Here is a 27,510-nt window from a genome sequence, read left to right on the forward strand (position 1 = left end):
TACAGTGAAGGTCAGATTAAAACAGGTCAGCCAGCTCAGATTTCATTTCAATTCTACGGGGGGCACTCCACCAACTCAAAGTAGCATTTGAAACCTATGTTACAGGTAGAAAATTGTTTTCCCCCCCTAAGAGCCACTCATCCACGACAAATAGGCTATGGTAATTTAAAGGGGGAGATTGTGGACAGAAGCAATGAGCGTACACAACAGGAAGCAGAGTCCAACCTTAATAAAGTCCACAAGACAACGTTCAACTGTGGATTTGGATTCGCTGTCATGCTGTTAGCAGCACAGTGTGATGTTTGTAGTGAGCGTGACTGGAAGGCTAGGTTGGATTATCCAATGGGCATTCTGGGCACGCGCCTGGGGACCTACGCGCTGTTGGAGGCCCACAAAACAAGCAAATAAAACTAAAAAAACTAAAAACTTTACATTTTGCAACCATACATTATCAAAACTTGGATGGATATTTTATTAGAACAAAATGATTTTGTGGCTCGTCTGTCTCTTTCACCCACATAATACTGAGGTTTGTAGTCTCTGAGAGAAGCAGAGAAGTGGCACTGGAAAGAGGTGCTGAAAGGAAGAAAGGGATGAGATCGCCAACTATCACATTATGATAGCTGGCTTTCATTTTCTTTGTCAGGTAGTCTCCATTTAGATCTATTCTGTGTACATGTACGCACACATTCCCGTATGTTTAGTCACCGAAGACAGAAAAAGCTGATTATCGAAACAAAGTTCTGTAACTCGATGATCCAGGAATACTGGAAAGTGTCATCGGTTGGTGAAGGATCGGCCAAAGATAATGACTAGAAAAAGCTCAAGGTGAATATTCACGTTACAATTGCAGATATTTACATAAAGGAGCAAAAATGGCCAATCACAATTTCAGGAGTTTTTTTTTTCATTCTGGTAATCAATCGAGAAAAAATGTAGAACATGAAAGAAAACAGATTAAACATGGCACAAAGATTTATTTTATTTCTTTTAATTCTTGTGAGGATGAGTTAGAAATACGCTCACACTTGATGGCCGCTTTATAAGGTACATCTTGCTTGTACTATGATGGACTGTTTTTTTTAATAAACAGTTTTTTAAAAATTTATTTTGCATTCATTTCTTAACATCTCTCAGAGACTGTGGTCCATACTGGGATACTGATCACAGCAGAAACTGACTCAGTTTCACACCAGGCAATGTTTTTCCAGTCTTGGTAAGCCCATGTGAATTGTAGTCTAAGTTTCCTGTTCCTTGACTGGGAGGAGCTCTCAGTGTGGTCTTCTGTTACTGAAGCCCATTAAAGTTGGACATTTTTAATGTTTAGTGATGCCTTTCTACATACCTTACTTGTAACAAGTGTGTATTTCCTCTGACATCATCAATTCATTTTCACCACATAACCACCGCTCACTGGATATTTTGCTCTTTGAACCATTCGCTGTAAATCATACAGATAGTTGTGTGAAAAATCCCACATCAGTAGTTTGTGAAATACTCCCGTATTTCCTGTCTTTGATCAACAACCACCAGTACTGTCTTGATCACGTCTACGTGCCTGAATGCACTGACAGCTCCCATGCAGTTGGCTAATCAGATACAATGAGTTGTTGTATCTAATAAAGTGGCCGGTGAGTGTTTTCACTAAAGAGCACTCTAATTATTACAATTAATTCCACAAGCCACTTTAACTTCCTAACACATCTGTTTCCCTTCAAAGGCAGGAGCTAGTGAAGATGACCTCAAATAAATAAATAAATATTTCATTAGCCACCCTGCTGCCACTGCTGGGGAGCCAATTGCATATGGGCTGATAAGAAAGCTCAATAATGCTGTCACGTCTGAAAATCTCTTTGTTATTCAGCTTTCGTTTCTCATCAACCTCTCAGTAAAAGGATGTGCAGGACAGGAATGTCACAGATAAGTATTTTTATTGGTATTCATATGTTTTACAGACTTAAGACTTAAATAACTTGCAGTTTTGTACATCATCACAGACACACAAAGTGCGGCTTTAATCAAGCATTACTTATCTTGGAGTCACAACACGAAGCACGACAGAACATCAAGGAAATCGAGGAACATCGAGGATCATTTGGGGTGCGTGTAGAAGCGGAAATCGCACCGTTTGATTTTTCAAGTCATTACACAAAAACAAAGAGCTGATCATTACAATTGCCAATCTGCGTACAGTTCACACTCGTCCACAAAATGAGACACAAACACACATGACCATTCAGTGTTCAGCTTCGAGCAGCCACCGCTGGAGCCTGCTGCTGATCAGTGGACTGCAGTTGTCTTCCAAGGTACTCCCTGTGAAAGAGAAACAGTTTGTTTGTTTGTTTTTACAGACTGAAAAAGCAAGAAACACTAAACATGCTGTCAAATAAGGCCATACCTCCTGTTACAAGGAACAAAGAAATATTTTGGAAGGCATGCTTATTGTATATTTTCCTTATTTGTTTGGTGACAGTAAGACGAGAAAATCAAGAATACTTCAATTTTAAATACTTCAAGAAAAAAACACTTCATGTTTTTCAATAACAGTACATATTTTTCCTTAAATCAAAACATAACCGGTAAGCATTTGAAGTTCTGATAAATGGAGGATAATATCCACCCCGATCACCACCTGCCTGAATGTTTTCACTTCAATCTATTCTCTGATTGGGTGGATTCTGGATCTTTTATATCCTTTAATGTGAAAACAGGTTTTTAATGAAGCTTCTCATTTTAACAATATGAGCTTCTCCCAGGTATCCTGACCCTGACATGATGTAATGCTGAAATATAGACCCATTATATATTACTTTGAAAGGTCACAGTTCGGCTTCATGTTTCTTCTTGGCAGTAACATTTTTAGATATGCTTCATGACACTCAAATTATCAGCAGCAGAAATATCAAATGCCTCTCAATAGTCTAAAAATGGGAATGGTGAATACTCATAACGACAGAGAATATTTTCTCCTTAAAAATATGCACGCTTAGACTCATCACTATTCTCCTTTTCTACAAAGCAACAGCACCGTAAGGATGTCTTTATGAAACCACTGTACACTTCTATTTTTGAAGGAGGTTATTATTTTTTTTATTTGCCCTATTATGAGAATGAATCACAGCAGTGAGATAAAACAGTACAATATGCATCCAACGCAGAAGCAGCAAAAAGCTTTTTCCAAACAACAGCACAGTACTTTCATGTGTTCGTCTCATACCTCTCTTACTGAAAATACCAAATACCTCTTTGTTAAATATTGACCAAACAACCAGGCTGGTAAAACCACAAGCTGCTATAGATCAACTCAAATATATCCAAGACATATAAGAGCTTTTAAGCCTTTGATCTTTAGCTAACCCTCCTCTAACCCCCATCCACAGGCTTGTACAGAACTTCACATACACTCATCATGGGTGACATGGATGACTTTAAAAAACAGACCTGGGTGCATGAGCTTGACTTTATTTTGGATTTTCTCTAATTCATGCAGGGTCAAAGCACGGCACACCAACTGCTGGAGCTGTCAGAGATAACCTTCAGCCCATTCTCAAAAATCAGTTACAGTACGCTGATTTAGAGCACTGCCAGTGAGATTACAAAAAAAAAGGCAAATAGCAATAATTGGTAGGATGACTGATGAAGTTAGTGTCCCGCAGCCAAGGCACCTTTTCATATGTCTCTGTTGTAAGACACAGTGAAATGAGTCTTGGACATGAAACACTGCATGATATTAAGAAGTATTAGCCACAGTAAAATCAGCGGACACTCAAAGTTAGTTTTTACTGTCAAGATGTTATCTAATATTTCATTTTGCAGACAGCTGTCCAAAGTGAACTACAATAAATCTAATGTGCCACCTTTTGTTTATTCTATAAATTCTTGTTTAAACTTGTCTCTCCTTTTATTTTATTTTTTATATTTTTGCTTTTAAAATTGGCTATACAACCACACGTGCCATGCCTCTACTTAAGAAATGACAAATGAAATGGCAGTAAGTGCTTGCCCGTGGTGCTGAGGTGAAAGACACATACAGCTGATCAAAAATAGATTTTCTTTTCACACAGTTTCTGCTACACGACCGTTTCACAAGAACGGCAGCTTGTTCGACTGTTTACAAAAATCCTGCACCCACCGTGCAGCTGTGTTACAATTTTCATTAATGCAGTAATGTAACACGCCACAGTAATTATATTACAGTTACAATTATTTTGTTACTTTTGTTACAAAAGTTCTTCAGTAATCTTTTCACTGCCGAAAAAATTCAAACAAACAAACATACATGTTTTTTCTTCCTGTGCACTTGCACAACAATCAGCTCAAGTCAAAGTTGTAGATCAAAAAGAGATCTACGACTTTTTAGGAGTGTAGATATGGACATACTTTTATAGCACAAAAGGAAGAGAACGTGATGCTAAAGTGGACAAAACCAGTAACAATCTGAGTGAATGCTGACCCCAGCACAGCAGCCAGGTCCTGATCTTTAATGGGTAACAAACTGACGGGCAGTCAGACTTGCAGCCTACGTTTCTACCTGTTCATACTTCTATAGTAGAATCGCTATGGCGATCACTCTGAAGTCTCTTTGTGCTGGTTTTCATATGTAAAAAAAGATTGCATGTGTGTAACGAGTATGTGTGTAACGTGTGTAATGACTTTCTCCAGCAGGAAATGTACTGAATTACTTTAAAGAAAAATACAGAATAATGTGTAATACATTACTTTTTTGAGTAATAACCCTAGGACTAAATACAGCATTGTGGTTTTCAGGAAAGTAAACACTGGTGCTAAGACTTATTCAACATAAGCTGATTCTTTTGTCGTATTGTTTTAAATTTGCACTGCATTATAAAACAAACAGCATCTCTCTTTGCTCCGAGCGGCCTTTGGGGAGTGACTATACATGTAAACACCATCTGTGTACATTCAGTAAAGGTAGCGTGTCTGTATTTGTTACAGTATTTGACAGAAACACCTGAATCTATAATAATGTTAGAATACAAACAAGAATATGGGAAATCATCAATCAAATTTAAAAAAGGAGACAGTTCACAGTGACTCGGAGCACAGATTTGAGTTTGTTTGGCAAAAAAAGCCAGGCTACTGTATGAAAGGCAAACCAATACTATATCATGAACATGTCAAATGTCAGTAGAGAGGACTGACTGTAACTGAGACAAGCACAGCATAAAGGTGGCTGGACCAGCGATAGCTTAAGGCTTAAACGACAACCGTGGAGTTATGGAGCTTATTGGCAAAAACACCATTCAGTCAAAGCTTGCTGGAGATTTAGAAACACGTCAAAAACAATGACCAGATAACAGTTTGCGCACATTCAAGCATGCTGTTGTCATGACATCAGGGGCCTCAGAAAGGTAGGAACAAGAAAATGTTATATTAGAAACAACAAGTCAACCCACTCAAGGTGACAGCGGGTAAGGGAAGCGGCTTTGAAAAACTCTTCATTGTAATTAAAAAAAAAAAAAGAAAAAAAAAAGTTCTCATCTCATTCACACACCTCTGTTTTCACGCAGGCAATGAGTGTAGGCAGCAGATTCTTCAGTATGACGAAAAAACCTTGAGAAATAGCTCACCCCCTCACATTAGGAGGTCGTGTTATGAGGACTGAAACTAGTAACAAAGTGTTCATCTTAATGGAGAAATATGGCATGAGCAACATTCCTTTCTTTAATTATTATGTTTTATTTTACAAAAAAACCACCAACGTTGCTCAACATGCCCTACACAAGAGGTAGGTGTGGATGGAGGGTGTCTTATAAGAACTACCTGCATAAATGAGGACAGGTGAATGTCTTTAAATGTGATTTATGTGCTGGGCATTAAAATTATGAGCTGCTGCTTTCAAAAGCTACAAGGGAAGAATAAAAAAAAAAAAGCTGTCAAACAAAATGTCAATTTCCATATAAAATTTAATTTACTTAGTCTTGTATTCAGGCGTGTGCAGAAGTTTTGCATCCATTTTAAACCAGACTTCATACACAGTTGTAATCCCTGCTTTTCATTTTTCGAAGTAAAACATTCGTATGCAGCCTTCAGGTTTTTTCTCCTCCTGTTTTAATACTCAATTCTTCCACCTTCATTTGAACTTAACATTCTTTAACTTCACTCTGACTCTTTCATTTTTATTCCCCACGTAAAAACAGGAGAATCTCAAACAAGATACGGAAGCTAATTTATGGCATGCAGTAAATGCAGAGGTGATGCTTATATACGATTCTACGTTCTACTTCATTTCATTTATATTTTGCTTCTACGTAGCCACACATTCATGCATTTTTCATACATTTTCATGCTTAATCCTTGTACTTGATCATATTCAGAAAAAAATATTTTTTGTTGATTTTAGTTTGTCTTATTTGTTTCTTGCTTGTTGAACAACTTAGCACTGACTTTTGAATAATTAAAGCATAAGAAAGTTTTCTTTAGTTGAATGAAAATACCAAAGATACAACAATTTTACAGGCATAAAAAAGTATTTTTGTACCAACAAGGTGGTTTTCAAAGAGTTACTCAAAGCATGGCACATTTTAGCATGGTGTTCAGTGTGTCCTCAAAAAGAAACAAGAAAACTGGAAAGTAGAGGAGAACAGAAGAACTAGCAGGCATTAAAAAAAAAAACTATGTGCAGGATATGAACAGTATCTGAAAGTCCTGCCCCTAAGAAAGAAAGAAAAATCCATCAAAGTCCTGATAGAAGACCTGAGAGATGCATTTGACCTTTCAGCTGAATTGTGTACTGTTTGCAAAAGTCTCATCAGAAATGGTCTCAGTGAAAGTGTGGCTGTCAACAAACCATTTTTAAGGAAGGGAAACGGGGAGATAAGGCTGAGGTATGCCAAATTATACAAGAATTGGAGTGATAATCACCGGCAACAGGTCTTATAGAGTGATGATGCCAGATTTGACATTATTGGTTCAATTTTTCATCAGTACAGATAATTACAGAGGATGTCAGGAGAGAGTTACAACAGTGAGCGTCTAAAGCCATCTGTAAAACACAGTGGACACTCTCTAAAAGCTTTGGGCTACATGTCAGTGAGTTTTGTTGGTGATCTTGTCAAAATTGATGGAATTATTAACACAAATTGGAACCTTCAGATTTTGATCCACCATGCAATACCATCAGAAAAGCTTCTGATTGGCAACGCTATTTTTCAGCCTGATAGTGATCCTAAAGACACTGCCAAGGCAGTAAAAGAATACCTGGATAAATAAGTGCATACTATCAGTCATGGATTGGCCTCCCCAGAGCCCAGACATCAGTAGTACTAAAGCTTTGCAGGACAATCGTAAAAGAGAACGGAACAAAAAGGAAACCAGCATCCAAAGAACAGATCTGAATGTCCTGCAAGAAGCCAGGAGAATTATTCCTGAAGACGTTCCGGCTTTGTAAAAGAAAAACGTGGTCGCACCAAATATTGACTTTCAAGCTCGTTAGAATTGTACAAACTTTATTTTTGCCATATATTTTGAAATTCCATTTATAGTTGCTGTACCTGTTACATATACAGTACTGTAAACAGTGTGGGGCAAGTTACTTTGAAAAAGTAATTAATTATAGTTATTAGTTACTTCTTCAAAAAAGTAACTGAGTTAGTAACTGAGTTACAATAGTCTAAAAGTAATTAATTACTTGAAAAGTAACTATTGCGTTACTTTAAAAAAAAGAAAAGAAAAAAGTTTAACCCTCTGGGGTCCAGGGTATAATTGGCCATTTTTAACTACTTTTGATTTTCCCTCCACATTTCACCTTTAAAAACTATTTACTTTGCCTTGTTTGGTATCATCCTTTTCAGCCCAACCTCACATGTCTGAATTTACAGTTATGTTTTCATTTTTACATACTGTATTAACACAATTGATCTAAAATCAGACAAAAAACATAAAATCAGAGTAGAAAAAGTTATATTTTTTACTGTAACAACCACAAACATGTTTAACGAATCATATTTCATAACTTTAAATGCAAATATAAATTGTCAATTTTAAAATCCTATGTACAAGTTTTGCAAACAAAGTTATTTGCATCCATTTACCTTTTATCTTGATTTTTTAAATAACCATTTCAAACTATTTACAGAACAATCAGCTGTTCTGCATTCAATAAGATGCCACACAAATTATTTGTGCCACAAAAATTTTTTTTCTGTCCACTATGAAGGAGAACATCACAGCCTGATACCTGCAGGTGTGACAGCAGCAGGAGTATCACTCCTGTTTCTACCTGGAGACAGCAGTCACCTCATTGTTCTGACACACAACACAAAACTATCCACAACACTACACACTGACTACACAAGACAACACATTAACTACACACTCCAAACAAGCTAAACGTCACAAATCTCTCACATCTCAAAACTCGCTCTCTCTCCTTTTCTGCTGTCTTTCTCTCTCTCTCGCTCTCTCTCTCTCACACTCCTAAAACTTCCCCTTGGGGGGGTCATAAGCAGAGAGTGCTTGCTAGCGCTGTCCTTACGTGACGAAACTATTGAGGAAAAAACGCCGCGTATATATATTGGCCTATCAACACAATTTAAAAACTGGTATCTATCACCTTGTTGCTTTGTCTTTAAGTGGTCATGTGATTGGCTTACCACGAATACTTTATTCTTCCTCAGTCAAACAGCAGGACTCATGCGATCGTTTTGCCCTCTTAGCTCCAGGTGTCGTGCTAGACAGTGATCGTGATTATCGTCCGCGGGAGCGCGCGCAGCTGCTTAAAGCTGTAGCGTCCAGATTACTTACGTAGGCAGCTACTTCCGTGCAACTGATATAAGATGCCGTAAGCTGAACACAGCTTCAACCGTCTGTTTGTTGAAAAATAGTAACGGACCGCATTTTCTTGTTAGTAACTGTAACGGCGTTGTAACGATAGGAATAGTAATTAGTTAGATTACTCGTTACTGAAAAAAGTAACGGCGTTACTTGCAACGCCGTTACTTGCAACGCCGTTATTCCCATCACTGACTGTAAATGATCTTTGAGCTTTCTGGAAATTTCAAGTCACTGAACCCAATGTTCTTCCTCCCTTTCTGTAACTCTTAGTGGTATTTCAAACAAATAAACTTCTGTCCACGCATGACTGATCACATTGCCCACTTGGAACATCACTGTAATATTAATCATAATACCTCCATCCAGAGTTGCTCAGGAAACTGAAAGTGTGTGTTTTAGATAGTGGCAGCAAAAACAAACATATTCCCACTTAATGCTAGTTGGCTTTCATTTTTATTGTTTCCAAGAAATCCAGTACACAGAAGACACACACAAAGACGGGGAGGTGAAGTGGATGTCCGGAAAATGTTGCTAGTGGTGACTTAACCTAAGTAAAATCAAGCATGACGAGTTTATAATGGTGCTTGCAATGGGTCTAAAGAGCCTAAGAATAAAAAATAAAAAAAAGACAAAAGTTAGCCATACAGTTTGCAAATTTTGGCTATGAAGATAAATATGCATCACAAAGTGTGAGAACTCCAAAGGTGGGCATGAACCCCAGCAGATGGAAGTGTCAAACAAAATATTTGGAATTTCAACAGAGAAGCAGCAGAAGCTTGTTTGCATAATATTTTAATCCAGCTGTTAGTGGTAATTATAACTGTGCAACTGATAATGAGATATGGAAGAAAAGAGCAGAGTAATTGCAGCAAAATGCTGTAGCCAACAATTCAGTGGGTGTTATCATCTTACAGTCTGTATCAGACACAAGTGTATTCAATCCATGATGCACAAGTGGGGTTGTGATCCCCCTAAAAGGTTGCTGCAATCTCAGTCTGCAGGTTAAGAATATGAATGATAGATATGTACATGATACACTAAATTAAGGTGCCATAGCACCACTGTAGCATTTTCTAACTGATCTTTCTTGATGCTGTAATTACCAGCTGAAATTTACTTGAACACATTTATGCCAGCCACAAGTTGCAAAATAGTGTGAACAATCATCTAAATCAATCTACTTTTGGCAAATAAGATCATTCAAGTTATTTTCTGTAAGACTGAGAAGCAGAGGAAAGACACTATCTATGTAAAGTTCACTCTGGGTAAATTCGTGACATGAGAAACATACAGCCCAGCACATTTGACATTTTGTGGAACATCCTAGTCTGTCAATATTTTGAACCTAAGTCATGCACATCTTGATCTGACCCCAGCGCAGCCCTGCTGTCCACACAGTTATTTTGCCTCATTACACTTGCTTTCAGGCCAGTGAGGACACGTTCCGACCATAATTCAAGTAAATGTAAACAAAAATTCAGACAACCGGCTCTCACCCTGCATTAGCCTGATTAGCCAACAGCACATCAAACGCACAAAGGCAGAATCCTAAAAACGCCTCTCCAGTCACGTTTTAGGATATAAAAGTGCTTTTTTTCTCTCATATGTCTGAGGCAAATTTGAGAGATTGCATGGCCTCTTCCTCCTTAAATGAAAGTTACAAAATCTAACCATATTTAAACATTTTTATTCAAGATGCTGCATGCAGGACACAGATACAATGTGTAAAAATGTGATTTTCAGTGTATACATCACACTTGTGCTAACTCACATTTTCCATTATTGGCTTTACATCTACATTATTTTAATTATGGGTTTAAATAAAGTTTAAATAAGTGAAACATATCAATCTCCCTAGCTATGATGACTAAATGCTCAAAAATGAAATTTTCATTGACCATCCAATATAGTCTTACATGACTAACTTTTTTAGATTGTTTTAGGTCAACAACTAATTTGCCTCTTTCTGATCATTTTTGCATCTTCAGCATTCTCATCAGTATGACTGTTCACTGACCTTGTGTCATTTTCAACCAATCTCCGCTCACGTTAACCTTAGCGGATGTCTAATCAGCCAGAGTAAATCATAATATGCATGAGGGTGTGCATGGTCTTTAATCACTAGCGTGTAGCTGTAGCTGATTGGTTTTTTTTCATGTCAGGAAAGTTCAGCTAATGCTTTAAGGTTAAGTTCATGTGAGTGAGTTACATCAAACAGAAGCTATAAAAAGTGCTCATACCAGTTGTGGACCATCAGCTTCTGCACAGCCAACAGGGCGTTGTACCGGACTAGCTGGTCCTCATGGTGCATATGATTCATCACAAGCTGTTTTCCACCGAGCTGCTCAATTACTCTGAAATGGGAGTGTTATAGGGAATAATGGGACAGAGGTTTTATACACAGTAAACAGGTACTATTTTCGTATTTTAGGTCATTCAGTGAGCCATCATGTAATCTAATCCAGCCTTGGTGAAATTTTCTGTGTATCTAATACAGGGTCACTGGCCTTTGTGAAAGGATAAAACACAGTGAAAAGGAAACCAGATGTAATGCTTGTAATATTAACGCAAAAGGTTTGATCAAAGAAAAAGTAGGTGCTAGCACTGATACTATTACGCATTTCCATTGGGTGAACTTATTCCATCCAGGTGCATGATATTCTGAATGAATTGCAGTGTATATATATTACTGAACTGCCAGTTTGTCTTCACAGCACTGACCCTGAAGTTCACTTTGTTAGAGGATCACTGGGTTCATACTGAAGACCCTGGATCAAATTCCCCCACTGAATCATCCTCTCAAATGGCACTTAAATTCGACAAGGCACATAAATTGGGTAAATAAACTATTTTGGTTGTTTAGGCCTGTGCTGACTTGTGATTAAATGAGGAGTTCTGCTAGTCAGGTAGAGCTTCTGCTGCTCCACATTAAACCAACTGTCTGAGTTCTGTTCGGGATCTCCACCAAACTACCCACCCTGAGCTCTCCCTCTGATATACTCACATCTAATCCTGACATTCTGCTCATTCCCAATGACAATCCAAACATCTGCCACCTCAAGCTCAGCCTCCTGTCTTTTTGTCAGTGCCCTAGTCTCCAAACCATAGTAGCAGGTGACAATAACATATTGTAAACTTTCCCTTTCACTCTTTTTTCACAAATCATGCCTCACACTGTGTTTGTGCCAGGAAAGATAGTGACTGAACCTCGTCAAGTCCAGCCAGACTTGTCTCTATTTGAACTCATATAACTAATATTTGCTATCCTTACTGTTTCACCTATCTCCCTCTCATCCACAAACATATTCTTTCTTGCCTCTGCTCACTTTGCTTCCTTCCTCCAGCACTTACCTCAATCTCTCCAAACTTACTTTGGTTTGGCATAAATTGTTAGTCACAATTGACACATTTTGGGTACCTTTAAGTTTGAGTAGATTTGATTTATTAAAAAAAAAAAAAAGACTATTTAAGTATCACTGAAGTATGTTAAATAATATTACTGGCAGGTGAGATGGCTGTAATGAGATGTTTGCCAGTGACCATTAAACAACAAACAGATGAACAGAACATTACTACGTAACACCCGACTGGCACAATCTGCATGGAGCAGTCAGATTAGATGTGACTGTATAAAACGAGAAACACACAAAGCCTTAAATGATTACCACTGCCAAAAATCTGGTGTCAAGGGCAAACTGTGCTAGGCAAAGCCAGCATAAAACAACTCCGTTACAACGATGGGCTGTCATTTGAGGCAGGGTGTGTGGGAGGTGATCTTCAAAAAAAATCTTTAATAGATTTTAGTGAATATCTAATAGTATTTATGCTTAACATCTCACCTTTTACCACGTGGATAATGCCGCACATACTCTCCAATGTCATGAGCTGCCACTGCTATAACCTGAGGATCATCGGACACTTCCAACAGCCTCGTCAAAATCCTTTCAAAGAAACACAGTGAAAATAAAACATTAAAATGCAGAGGTCTGTTTGCATAAAAAAGATTCAATCACTTAATTCTTACTGATCTCAATCACATATCTTTAAAGACGCTTCTAGGCAAAGATTTTTCTGAGAAAGCTTCAAGAAAAATATAAGAGCTGAGATTACTTTCTTTAAAGCAGTTTTCTAAGTAGAAACGCTCTTATTCTCACTAAGCCAAGGTTAGTGCTACTTTAAAACTGGAAATCCCAAACACTAAACTCTGAAGCCAAGGATATTAGATGTAAGGCATGCAGTGAAAAAGTGGCTTCTTCAACATGGAATAAAGCCTTCGTGAGATTTAAGGGTAAATACTAAAAAAACAGAAGGCTAATTTAAGCCGAGGTGATGGCTGAGCTGATTACAGAGAGGGGACAGCGATGAGACAATGAGGATTTTTACAGAATGTCAATAGCACAACAGTGTGTGACCCGAATAATGAAGAACACACACACACCAACGGATGTTTTATCTCTGGCGATCTGAGTCCTTAGATCAGAAACACAGACACATGATGTTGGGAGTGTAACTCATAGCTGATAAAAGTAAGGCATTGGGAAGGCATCTCGAAAGAACTGATTGTGAGTCAAGTATAAAACTGGATTTTTCCATAGCAGCATCTAGTCACGCCATGAAAGGCTGCATGCTGTCCAAGTGTTGTATATATGTGTGTGTGTGTGTGTGTATGTATATGTGTGTATATATGTGTATACATATACATCCTCTTGTGGCGAAAGTAGATAAGAAGTGACAAATCACAGTCTTTGTGCCCTTCAATATCGGAACAAGGTGCACTTTGAGAAGCTTTGTCCTTCTGCTCTTACTGAAGTGTCAAGGTAATAATAAATCATGTTTTAAAAGGCAATGGAGAAAATGAGTAATCTCATGACAGCAGATGCTTCAGCTTACTTGAGGAGCTCATAGTTCTTCTCGTTCAGGCGGACAGCGTTCTCACGCCAGAACTTCTCTGACTTGTGTACAGGACTCCACTCCAAGCGGCCAGACTTGAGTTCAGAGCTGTACTCATCAAATGAGCTGTTGATCAAAAATAAACATCATTACCTCAGACAAAAACAAAAACTACTTTAACTGATGATGTGAAGAAGAATGATTTGCGCTGCACAGTTAAAGTACAGAAATATCATATGGACATGTTAATGGTAGCTGTATGAAAAGGATTGCACAAAGACACTTGACTTTTTATTCAAGCTCCATTTTTTAAAGAAATAATGGTTTAGTAAACTAACTATGAATACATGTTATTCATAAATAATCTTAATTAGGTACCTGAGATCCTGCACACTCTCTCCGAGCCTTTCAAGCAGGAACTTAATGTCCTCAGTGATGTCCTCATCATCATATTTCTGCTGCTCAAGGTTCTCGAGCTGCTTCAGCACCTTGCACTGAATCATAGCTAGTGCATACTCCTGACGAGTCTCCCTCTCCACCGATTTCTCCAGGAGATTCTGTCAAAGAAAAGATCATTATTAATTCGCTAATTGATGAGAAACTTAGCTGAGGTCTGAATCAGAAAGCAGAAATGACTCAATGAACGAACAGGCTAATAAATCATACTTAACTATTAGTCAATGAAAAAAAAAATACTCAACATTCATGATGAACTGTTTAAGTAATTTATTGAGCTAAACCTCAAACATCTGCCTGTTGCACCTTTTTTGTTTTTGCCTGTAACAACTTATGAAAGATGAGAATTTATTTATAAATATACACTGTTACTGTCAGAAATGTTGCTATACGATCTATACTGTGTTGCTGTAATATTCCTTTGTTTTAAATCACAATACAGAAATCAATGAGCAGGAGACCTCTGCAGCATCATTATGCATTTATTTATGTGTTCATCATGATTTTATGACTGAATCACTGTGATGACTAGACTGATATTTGAGAAATCGGTTGTGCGTGTTTGGTCATTTTATTCAGGTCCATTTTGCAGTTGATTTGTTTTCTATATTTTCATGTATTTCTCATTGTAGTATCGTAACATTGTCAACTCCTGATGTTAAACAACTTTATTAAAAGGTATAAAATCTGTCCAATGGAGCTAATGGTTTTCATAATACCCATCCTTAACTAGGATTCAAATTCAGGTGTTGTGAGTGAGTGTGAAGAGAAAGAAAAGTAGAGTTGCCCAGCAACAAGAACACAATGTTCAAGTATTATAAAAGCTATTTCTGACGTAAAATCTGCAAACAAAGTTCTCGGAGCCTGGCCTCAGGCTTTAATGGAGAGAAAATTGTGGTGGCAACACTTGGAGTGACTCAAAAGAGAAGTGGCTTCTGCACTGGAACTGAGATAGAAGAAATCACTCCATACCTTGATTGGCCCCTACAGCTAACACTTAGGGAAAAGCTATGACTAGGTCAAGGTCAAAGTCAAATGTATTTATATCGAATATTTCCAACAGCTTCCGAAGTGCTTTACAAACTAAAAAGCAACTAAACAAGGAAAATGCACAACAATGACAATAAAAATAAAAATATGAAGAAGAAAGAACAATACAATAAGAAAAAAACTAAGAACAACAATGACTGAGGCTGTTAAAACAAGTGTCTAGTGTCTTCACTATTAAAAAAGTTCCAGCATTTGTGCAGCTTTAATATATAGCAGCAGACTATTCCAGAGTGTGGGACCTGCCACAGAGAAGGCACTGTCACTGCGAGACTTAAGTTTAAGCCTTGGAATGATAACATTAGTTTTGAACTAGACCTCATGGTTCTTTCTGGAGCATGAATAGATAGGAGCTAAGATGGGTAAGAATAGACTCGCCCATTTAATGATTTAAAAACAAAAGGTAAAATTTTAAATCAGATCATATAAGTAACAGGAAGCCAGTGTAAAGAGGCAGATGAGCTGGAGGCGACTGGTACAAACTGAAATAAAGAGAGTTGTAGACGTCCAATCTGCAAGTAATGAAGAGATGAATAATGTGTTCAAAGGCATTAGCTGGAAGGTGTTACCTTGGCTAGCTGTCTCAGATGGAAAAAGCTATATTGGTGCACTCACCTGCCTACACAATTTAAACGAACCATCAAGGTACACGGCATGGGTTTAACATTTGTCTTACAATGAGTGGATAAAGTAACAGAGTTGCCAAACATTCATTTAGGTTCAAAAAATTTAAGGACATCCACTGTTTAACATCTCAAAAGGCAACACAATAACAGCTGAAATGAGTCTATCCCTGCTTTTAAAGGCAACAGATCTGCAAGTCATCTGCAAAACACGGAAATGAAAGGCTATACCGTGAAAAAATAGACCCCAGTGTCAACATATACAGTGCAAACAAGGCTGGATCTAAAATTGGGCCTTGAGGTACACCATAATAAAGAGGGGCTATGTTCAAGCTGTAGGGGGCCATGTTACATAAAAGGTCCTCCTAGATCAGTGAGATCAAAACCACTGAAGAACAGATTCTTTCAGGCTACAATGTGATAGGAGGATATCATGGTTAACCATGTCGAAGGCTGCTGTAAGGCCCAACAACAACAGGGTAGCAGGGCTGCCAGAATCCAGAGTTAAAAGAATATAATTAAAACCCCTTAAACGTGCTGTCTCAGTGCTATGTAATGACTTAAAACCAGACTGAAACTTTTCAGACTATGAGTAGACCACTTTCTCTAAAACTTTTGAAAGAAAGGGAAGCTTTGAAATGGACCTGTAATTAGCCTGAGCAGCTGGGTCCAGTATGTGTTTTTTTTAAGAAGAGGATTTTAAAAAGAGCCCATTTAAAACATGATGGGACACAGCCTGTAATAAAAGAAGTGTTAATTAATCTCTGTATAAAGCTGAGCACACAGGGGTCTGAGGCGGTGGGTGATGAGAGGGGGCCTAATAGCTGAAACTGTGTCGCTCAAAATTGCCTAAAAATCATCATACATACTTGGTGAAGGTACAGCACCAAATTATTACATGGACTAATAATATGATTAAAAACATTAAAAAGTAGACACTAAAACTATAGAATTAGTATTTAAGAGTGTTTACAGTAAACACTTTACTGTAAACACTCTTGGTAAACAGAGATACCGTCCTTAAATACCTGTAAAGAAACATACGACCTATTGTTTTCCCATCTCCTCTCAGCACGGCTGCATTTATGTCTAAGGGTGTGTGTATATTCATTCAAACAGGGTTCTGAAAATGGCTTAGAGCGCTTAGTCCTGAGTGGTGCGACTAAGTCCAAGATATCAGTGCAGGTGGAATTAAAACTATCAGAATTGTCCTCGACACTTTCACAGACTGAATTTATTATCCTATAATGAAGAAATGTGATACTAGATTGAGGGGCTATTAGATGATTGCGCGCTTGTCTTTTATGTGCTAGAGTGCATGACTTATCTAAAGAGCAGCGCAACGTTATAGTGAATATCGCAGGAAAATGACCAGAGAGACACAATTCAGATATTTCTGTCATGTACACACCAAACCTCTGTGATAGCACTAAGTCCAGTGTGTGACCTTTTTTATGAGGGGGGCCAGTGACCCACTGTGTCAGGTTAAAAGAGTCCAGAACATTTAGAATGTCCTTGACCAGAGGTTTAGACTCACAGCAGACATGATTGATGTTTGTTTGAGTGTTTGGTGGCAATGAAAACGGATGTTGAACACTGTACATATACCTCCACCCATACCCGAGGTCCAAGGGAGGCTGAAGAATGTGAAGTCTGGAGGAAGAAGTTCAGAAAAAGCTACAGACTCACCACAGTTTCTGTCAAAAACAGAAAACCAAGCTGCTGAGACTTTGTCATTAAGAAGTTGCTTAATACAAATGTCTTGTTTGATGGTGATCTATTATTTAATAAAGCTATTTGAAGAGTGCAGATTTTGACATCTGAAGCACAAGCATAGGCAAGGCTGCAAAGATTTGTGAGATCCATGCTACATCCACAGGACCGAGGCCGCTTAGGAAAACAGGGAACCAGAAGAAGCTGATCCAATGTTATGGGATCTCCAGGGACAACATGCAGGATCCATCTAAAGGTGTACTCCACTGGTCCTGTAGTTGCATGAGAAGCACAGAGGTAAGCCCAGACTCTGATGAGTGTACCAGCCCGTTTTCCCTGTTTCCTTGGGAGCTTCTTCCAGGGTGTGGCATTAGGGAGTTGGCACAGGTATGTCAAAAGGTGGTAAAGCTTGTCCTTGCGCAGTTTGTTTCAGAACTAGACCATAAGATGCTTTGATCTCTAAAGGCAACTGGTGATCACACACGTAGTACTAAGACATTTAGAGATATTATAGAAAGGAAGAGAACTAACATTAATCAAGACAAAAACTGACAGACACCTTGCCATGTGTTCTGCTGGCACCATCTTTTCTGGCACCAGCAAATGTGACTAATATATCACAAATGTCTTTTAAGAGTAACCTGCAATGTCTTCACAAAGATCAAACAGTCAAGTCACTCCAAATATTTAGAGCCTAGTTACCACCTAAGGAGTTGTGGCTACAAGAAGGTTCAACATTTTTAGGCCTTAACAGAGTAGTCAAAACAAAAGTTTTAGAGTCACAGTTAAACTAATGCTAACACATCACAAACGCAGCAGTTCTGCCTTTGAGGATGTGTTCAAGGACTTCCAGATGGTCTGGATAATAAGTCACTTTCCTCATCCCATGTGGTGAGCAGAATCATTTGCATAATTAGGACATTTGGGACAAATAGCAACATGCAGAAAAGCGCTGAATATTTTTGTAAAATAATCTCAAAATAATCTCAGCCTTCCCCTTGTTGACACCCAGAACCCCTGGGTGTCAACAAAGAAATACCCCATTTGTTGGTGAAAAACAATGTCTTGTAGCTCTCAAACGCACACACCATACAGCAAGTTGACACACTCATAAGAAAACCCGCTTAACGTAAAGATGTATCCATGCACCACTGCTTTTAATTAAGTGTAATGTAGTGAAGTTCCAATGAAGAAAACAAAGCCCCTATCTTTCACGGGTGCATTTACCAAAACCTTCATGTGACATCTCTACTGGCAGGAGTGTGATGAAAAAGCTGTGGGCTGAAATTAAAACCAGAAACAGATGCAGCGATTGAGAGCACGCATAAAACAGGACATAAATTTGGTGTCAAATAAGTTTCTTTCAGCATAAATGAAAAAAAAAAATAAAACAATAAAAACATTGTAATACTGACTCAGATTACAATGACATCAGTGAATACCTTCCTCAACTTTAGGTTCTAAAATCAGCTCTGAGCTCATGTTTCAATCATGTAATCAATGCCATTTATAACACCATTGTGCTCTGAGCAAGGTCACTGAAGCTGTCTGGGTTGAAAAAAATGAAAGCAACGCTATCACTGAAAAGTTTTATTTAAAGATCCATATTTCCCTTTAGACATTTCACAGAGTAGAAAAGATTTTTTGTTTAGTATTCAAGATGATGTGTGCTGAGGGTGGTCAGGTACTGCAGGCTATCAGTTATACTAATGTGTTAAGCAGAGGATCCTTACAGTCTGTGTCATTAGTATGCTGTCTGTCTTTTACAGAAAAAACAAATCATCTGCATAATATGTGTAATCATTCAGGACTACGTAATTATTTCTATACTTTTCCCAAGAACAGTAGCGAGCTTGATGAAGACCTGAAAGCTACTCCACTGAGTGCATTTCCTATATGTTCCAGACTTGCACTGGTACCCTGTCAGAATTATTAACTCTGTGCAGTTAAAAATTACATTAACATTAGCTAAAAAATGAGGCCTATGCCATTAATTCAGTTTTGTCAGTAGCACACTATAGGGATTTCATTACCTGGCATAAACAAAAAACAACAAAGTCCAGAACACAGCTCTTAGGACTACATTAAATATTCAGTAGATGTTTTGAACAATCACAGCAGGGAGCTGAAAGGGGAGCATAGTCATAAATTGCATTTATGTATCATTTATGGCCCTGCTTCTTTATAGGCAGCCCCATCTGTTGATTTAGAGTTGCCATTTTCGTTTCCTCTTCTTTGATAAAGAGCAGAATCCAATTAGATGCAAATATGCTGTGCCAGAGTCTGAGAAAACGCATGCTCTATATCAGAATTAAAGTGCTGGTAAGAACTATGTGTTAACAAACGCTTTTCCATTTACTCATCCAACAGTTACACAGTCATGTTTCAGGCCACCTGATGAACCTGTAGTCCAGCCTTTTAGTTCTGTTTTAGGTCTCCACTGACTTGAGGAAAGTATATGTGTCTTCAGCTGCTACACACTCCACTACGCTTTCCAGCTAGTTGCTGTTTGGTGTTTATCATGTAGGCTAAAGTGCTTTGTTTTGTTTCCTGACAAACAGCAGTCAGCTGTAACAGGGTGACAGGGTGAGACGGGTGAGAATCGACCAAACATTAAAATTGGGAAAAGCTGCAGATTTATATTTCTGTTTGGGTTTGTGATCACCACAAGAGAACCCTTTCACTGTGATGCATTGTTATTTAATATATTCTAACTAATTGTAGCCACTCCACATACTTGATAGCTCTAGGTTTTCCCCAAAACAGAGGACAAAGGACAAAGACAAAGCACAGAGAAAATGCAGATGCAGTTGTATCAGTGGGAAACATACAATGAGTGAAAAATTCTCCACCAACCCTGAAGGCAGCCAGAATGATTCGGGTGACCTTCTCCTTGACAGACTCCTGGAGGATGTCGGACAGGGCAGGCACTACGTTGTAACGTCTCAACTGTTCACAGAGCTGAGGACTGAAGGCCAGGAGCCAAACACAGAAGATCATCTGGTACTGGAGCTGGAAGCCACACTTGTTGCTCAGCACTGCTGTGATGCTTAAGCAGAAAAACAATATAAATAAATAAAAAGTAAAATGGATCAAAAAAAGTGAAAAGGGAAAAAGACCAACGTTTATCACTGCTAGCTGTTTACTAATAGGAGAGCTTTCACAGCTGTGTCCCTACACGCTGCTCTTCCATTATCTGTGATGATGGCTGAGAATGAGATGTTCAGTCTTTAAATAACAGAAGAGTTGTTCAAATGGAGAGTATGGTACTAATGATTACAAGTAGACAGAGTGTCATACATTTGCAGAAATAGCTGTAAAATGCAGAGATGTGGATCTCACAGATGTGCGATAATTATGTGATACAGATTAAGCAATGAGGCATTGGTGAAAGATGATGGTAAATCATGCATAATTTTTACATTAAATTTTGAACCTTTCATGTTCTGTCTCACTCAGTTTTAGTAAGCATGAACCTGCAAAGTTCTCGATTGTTTGAATGGCAATTGTACAGTAATATCTGAGGGGGACTCTTCAGCACTTTGCTTATTTTTGGTCAGTTACAGACTAATTTGTAACAAATATGACGAATATGGTTAAAAGTACATGTGAAATTGTGTGGCTCTGAATTTTGTTTTGTTTTGTTTACATATCAAGTTTCATTTATTTTCGTCAGGGCAGAGATTGCACCTTCTTCACAGCAGCACCAAAAGCTACATCAGATCTTTTTTAAACAAAATATAAACTTGGTATAGAGTCAGTAGTTAATTTTTCATACTGCTTTGTGCTGTCTGGACTAAATTTTTCACCTTATAGTGTGTCTCTTATATAAATTAAGTCAAATGCAGATGATTAACAGCCAGGCTTTATACTACAGCCTTACTTATGTTTGGGTAAAAGGTAAGTCAGAGGTTTGCCCTACTGTGACTGGCTGTTAGGTTATTAGCTTATCTAACCATCAGACAGGCAAAGAGTCCTATCAAGAGAATAATTTTACATTGAAACAGTGGATGAAGTGGATATAGAAATATAGCTGAAAAGCCAGTAAAATGTCAAAATTTCATGGCTCCTGCTCCTTCAAATAGGTGAATTTTCTGCTTCTCCTTTTAGTCCTTTTGTTCACCTAGAGATGTGGCTTGTTGTCAGCCAAAACGGGCATTGTGATGCTGTTATCTTGAGCTCTATTTCCTGATTTTTTATCTTTCAGTGGTTTTTGAAACTTACTTGATCGGAAGAAAAGTAGTGTGAAAACAAACAAACAATAAACCAGCTGCTGCACAACCTTTTCACATGTTTATATCATTAATTGCCTAACAGAGAAAAAGACATTTAGAAGACCAGAGAGGTTCTACTAATCGACTCAATCAGGAACCAAACCTCGATTATCGCATACAGGAAACTGAAGTGAAATGGGAACTTCAAAAACAATTATGCCATTATAAAAAAAAATTCCCATGGTACAGAGCCTTTATCAAAATATGTCTGTGCCAACTATCCATCATTACTCAATTTTTAAATATTTTTTAGCAACTTTAAAGAACAACCTTTTCCATAAGCTCTTAGTCTTTACAAGATATTTAAGTCTCACAGTACAGCAGAAGCAAGATGATCACTGGTGACTCAAGGAAAAGCAGAGCAGACATGTATGAATCAGGAGGACAGCTGAGATTAAAACTATATTTTTGAAAAGAGCAAACAAAGTTACGATGCTTTAGCAGCAGCTGCACTGTGTCATGACATCCTGACAGAGACACTCTACAATACTACTTTACATGATGTGACTGTCACTGTCATTATTCTTCCTTTCAGTGATTCTTTTCAATCTAACTAATGTATTTACAAGAATCCTAAGCATAAGCAAACCCATGATAAATCAGGAACTGTATTCATATCGATTCCAAGGGCTATTTCAGCAGCTTAACCAATGTTTAAGTCAACCTTAATACATGCTTCACTCACCAGTTAACTCCATCAGCCTCCACCCAGGCAAACCTATACTCATTGATCCTCAGCATCAGCTGGAGGCACCCAGCTACACACTGGACATACTGAGAGCTCTGCAAAAGACAGTGGCAAACATTTACTTAAACATGAAATAAAGCCTTAGCAGTGAAACCAGGAGAAAAAAAAAAACCAAAATGTTAGAAAGTCAAACACATTTAGTGCAGCTCTGAAACATGAAGAAGTTGATGATCAGGGACAGCACATTGAGAAAAAAAACAAAAAAAAAAACAAAACACTCCAAACTTTGCATTACAGTCACCTTTCAAACCCCAGGCATCGCACATGCAGTCTTTTCATATGAGTCCATCAACACATGCTAGATCACACACCAACAGTACAATACAGAGCAGCAGGAGGGAAAACGCTCATCACACCTAAGCAGAATAATGTAAATTGAGATTAGAGTGGAAGAAGCTGAGAGGAGAGAACTGATCACATTAATCTGTTATTTTAAAGAGGTTGGGTAGAAGCAAAGAAGTCCAGCGAGAGAAACAGGCAGCAGTGAAGAGAGAAGGAGCGGGGGTTACCTGGCTGAAAATGCAGAGAAAAGATGACGATCAATTGTTAGATAGCCATGTACATATTTCTGAGCATACTTATCAGAGTAATTATATACAGTGGGGCAAAAAAGTATTTAGTCAGCCACCGATTGTGCAAGTTCCCCCACCTAAAATGATGACAGAGGTCAGTAATTTGCACCAGAGGTACACTTCAACTGTGAGAGACAGAATGTGAAAAAAAAATCCATGAATTCACATGGTAGGATTTGTAAAGAATTTATTCGTAAATCAGGGTGGAAAATAAGTATTTGGTCAATAACAAAAATACAACTCAATACTTTGTAACATAACCTTTGTTGGCAATAACAGAGGTCAAACGTTTACTATAGGTCTTTACCAGGTTTGCACACACAGTAGCTGGTATTTTGGCCCATTCCTCCATGCAGATCTTCTCGAGAGCAGTGATGTTTTGGGGCTGTCGCCGAGCAACACGGACTTTCAACTCCCGCCACAGATTTTCTATGGGGTTGAGGTCTGGAGAATGGCTAGGCCACTCCAGGACTTTCAAATGCTTCTTACGGAGCCACTCCTTTGTTGCCCGGGCGGTGTGTTTTGGATCATTGTCATGTTGGAAGACCCAGCCTCGTTTCATCTTCAGAGTTCTCACTGATGGAAGGAGGTTTTGGCTCAAAATCTCACGATACATGGCCCCATTCATTCTGTCCTTAACACGGATCAGTCGTCCTGTCCCCTTGGCAGAAAAACAGCCCCATAGCATGATGTTTCCACCCCCATGCTTCACAGTCGGTATGGTGTTCTTGGGATGCAACTCAGTATTCTTCTTCCTCCAAACACGACGAGTTGAGTTTATACCAAAAAGTTCTACTTTGGTTTCATCTGACCACATGACATTCTCCCAATCCTCTGCTGTATCATCCATGTGCTCTCTGGCAAACTTCAGACGGGCCTGGACATGCACTGGCTTCAGCAGCGGAACACGTCTGGCACTGCGGGATTTGATTCCCTGCCGTTGTAGTGTGTTACTGATGGTGACCTTTGTTACTTTGGTCCCAGCTCTCTGCAGGTCATTCACCACGTCCCCCCGTGTGGTTCTGGGATCTTTGCTCACCGTTCTCATGATCATTTTGCGTGCAATAATCCTTTCTGTCATCGTTGTATTTTTACTCAGTTGTATATAGTATTTGTATTCTATTTTTATCTTATTGTATATTTATTTTATTTTATTCTACTGTATATAGTATTTTATTTTATTCTATTCTGTACAGTTGTGTACTGTATTTATTCTTATTGTATTCAAATTTTTGCCTCATAACTTTTGCACTGTCCACTTCCTGCTGTGACAAAACAAATTTCCCACGTGTGGGACTAATAAAGGTTATCTTATCTTATCTTATTTTGACCCCACGGGATGAGATCTTGCGTGGAGCCCCAGATCGAGGGAGATTATCAGTGGTCTTGTATGTCTTCCATTTTCTGATGATTGCTCCCACAGTTGATTTTTTCACACCAAGCTGCTTGCCTATTGTAGATTCACTCTTCCCAGTCTGGTGCAGGTCTACAATACTTTTCCTGGTGTCCTTCGAAAGCTCTTTGGTCTTGGCCATGGCGGAGTTTGGAGTCTGACTGTTTGAGGCTGTGGACAGGTGTCTTTTATACAGATGATGAGTTCAAACAGGTGCCATTCATACAGGTAACGAGTGGGGGACAGAAAAGCTTCTTACAGAAGACGTTACAGGTCTGTGAGAGCCAGAGATTTTCCTTGTTTGAGGTGACCAAATACTTATTTTCCACCCTAATTTATGAATAAATTCTTTACAAATCCTACCATGTGGATTCATGGATTTTTTTTTCCACATTCTGTCTCTCACAGTTGAAGTGTACCTCTGGTGCAAATTACTGACCTCTGTCATCATTTTAAGTGATGAACTTGCACAATCGGTGGCTGACTAAATACTTTTTTGCCCCACTGTATTGTATTAAAGATATGAGATATAAAATGGTAGGATGCTGCTGCTGTGCAAATGCTTTTTATATTTTTCCTTTTTTATTTCAATGTTCAGGGAAAGATGTTTGTCATGCGCTTTCTGTTTTAAAGAGAACTAGCTTACAGCATGCAATTTTCAATTAAACAGTTAAAAACAAACAGTGGCAGCAAACACCATGCCGTCTAAATGGAGAATTCTTTCTAAAAGCGTCTCATCAGCTGACTCATTTCTCCAACCATCTGGAATTAATAATGAAGATCTTGAATGCAGGAAGAAGATGGGGCAGAAACGGGGAGGAGAGAAAAGATGTGAAAGTCCAGTGACAGCTGACAGATGCCAGCTTGCACAAACCCAGCATTTTGGTTTCTTTAAACTCTTTGTATGGGAAGCGCCAGGATGGTTGAAGCTGCACTTCACTCATACTCACTTCACTGGGAGAAATAGTTCCTGCTCCAATGCTTGTTTCAGGACCTGTACCGTGTAGATTCTAATGAGAAATAAACAAAAGAAAGAGGTGCAAAATTGTTCAAAGGGATTCACTTCAAGCCAAGGTACAGAGGCAGTGGACTCTACACGGTATGTAATTCAGGGACAGCAGGTGCTCACTGATTGGTTGCCTGGGTGCTGAGGGGGAAAGGAACATCAAATGCAATTTCAGGAAGCAGTTTAAAAAAAACTTGCAAAGACAGAAAGTGTTAAAAATAAGAACAGTCACAAAACCATGCTGTTGTCAAAAGTTGGATATCTATAAAATCTGAAGACAACTTTGGGGCTATGCTGGAAATACTGGCATACAATGGAGAAACTAGATGTCGTTTTATCAGCCTACTCTTTATTGCATACATCTGCCAAAGCATCGCTAGCACCTACAGAGCATCTGTCAATGGAAAAATCTCAAGGTCTGACAAGCCTGTTCAAACCCAATATGAATACATTATATTTCAAACAAGGCTTCCACTGTGAGCCCAAAACCTGAATAAAATGCTGACAAAATGAATAGGTGGAAATTATGAATTACCTTGGCTTTTTAGAGAGTTACACTCTGGAAAAAGGGAGTAAATTAAACCCCACCGGTGAAAGAGGAGCCCAGTGTCTCGAGAAGCTGAGAGCCAATATCTGAGATGTTAATAACCCATGAAATGATTCAGGAAAAAAAAAGTTGGAACCATTTCATGCAGCTCCAAAAATTGATTTGAACACTAATGTTCAAACTGAACCAAATCGAAGAGTGCAAATGAAATGGATCTTTACTAACCAGCATTATGAAATGTAATTTGTGCAATGATTTAAATGATCTTGCAATATTCATAGTGAAAATGAATGTTAATGAGAATAAATGTACTGTTTTAGTCACGTTCATGGTGTTTCTTAACTTTAAACATCAAGCAACCTTACTATATATACTACTACCAATACCAGCAATTATACATACACGCAACAAAGAGACAACTGTACAATAGTGTAGCACAAAAATTAAATGCTTAAAGGTTCTTTCTCCACAAGCAGTTAATCACAATCTATGTGACCTTAAAAACTGAAAACAGCTTTAAAACTCAGATTTAGAAACTATTTTAACATTATATTTTTTGCAAACAATTACGCTTCATTTACCTGTGAGCTGAGTTGACTCTTGATCCAGTTGAAGTAGTAGTTCAGATCACTTCCTTCCATCAGATCGCGGCCCCAGGCAGCCAGCTTAGCGATGATCCTCGCCGCCTATTAAATGAAGGAGGATATTTTACATCCATATTGTCTGCTAGCAACAGAAATTTACAGAAAATCCTCAATAAAATATAAAGTACTGACAGATCACGGTGTATGTAATGTAAAATATGCTATTTGTTATATTACTGTCATACCAATATACAGGGAGTGCAGAATTATTAGGCAAGTTGTATTTTTGAGGAATAATTTTATTATTGAACAACAACCATGTTCTCAATGAACCCAAAAAACTCATTAATATCAAAGCTGAATGTTTTTGGAAGTAGTTTTTAGTTTGTTTTTAGTTTTAGCTATTTTAGGGGGATATCTGTGTGTGCAGGTGACTATTACTGTGCATAATTATTAGGCAACTCAACAAAAAACAAATATATACCCATTTCAATTATTTATTTTTACCAGTGAAACCAATATAACATCTCCACATTCACAAATATACATTTCTGACATTCAAAAACAAAACAAAAACAAATCAGCGACCAATATAGCCACCTTTCTTTGCAAGGACACTCAAAAGCCTGCCATCCATGGATTCTGTCAGTGTTTTGATCTGTTCACCATCAACATTGCGTGCAGCAGCAACCACAGCCTCCCAGACACTGTTCAGAGAGGTGTACTGTTTTCCCTCCTTGTAAATCTCACATTTGATGATGGACCACAGGTTCTCAATGGGGTTCAGATCAGGTGAACAAGGAGGCCATGTCATTAGTTTTTCTTCTTTTATACCCCTTCTTGCCAGCCACGCTGTGGAGT

General features: G+C 38.3%; 1 protein-coding gene across 2 annotated transcripts in view; it reads right to left on the reverse strand.

The window, feature by feature from the left end:
- Window positions 1-1,914: 1,914 nt before the first annotated feature.
- atp6v1h (ATPase H+ transporting V1 subunit H) overlaps window positions 1,915-27,510 on the reverse strand; it is a 36,208-nt gene continuing 10,612 nt past the window's right edge. Inside the window, exons 6-14 of one of the 2 annotated variants that reach the window (XM_082513864.1) lie at window positions 26,647-26,751; window positions 25,463-25,522; window positions 22,485-22,582; window positions 20,382-20,574; window positions 14,065-14,243; window positions 13,687-13,812; window positions 12,636-12,737; window positions 11,037-11,150; window positions 1,915-2,313 (exon numbers count right to left, since the gene is read on the reverse strand). In XM_082513864.1, coding sequence (XP_082369990.1) covers window positions 2,244-2,313; window positions 11,037-11,150; window positions 12,636-12,737; window positions 13,687-13,812; window positions 14,065-14,243; window positions 20,382-20,574; window positions 22,485-22,582; window positions 25,463-25,522; window positions 26,647-26,751 — 1,047 coding nt within the window. In that variant the 3' untranslated portion in view covers window positions 1,915-2,243. The remainder of the gene's footprint in view (window positions 2,314-11,036; window positions 11,151-12,635; window positions 12,738-13,686; window positions 13,813-14,064; window positions 14,244-20,381; window positions 20,575-22,484; window positions 22,583-25,462; window positions 25,523-26,646; window positions 26,752-27,510) is intronic. The other variant, XM_082513865.1, reaches the window with a different exon arrangement.

This window comes from Aulonocara stuartgranti, assembly GCF_965226115.1.
Source record: "Aulonocara stuartgranti genome assembly, chromosome: 18".
Classification (NCBI taxonomy): Eukaryota; Metazoa; Chordata; class Actinopteri; order Cichliformes; family Cichlidae; genus Aulonocara; species Aulonocara stuartgranti.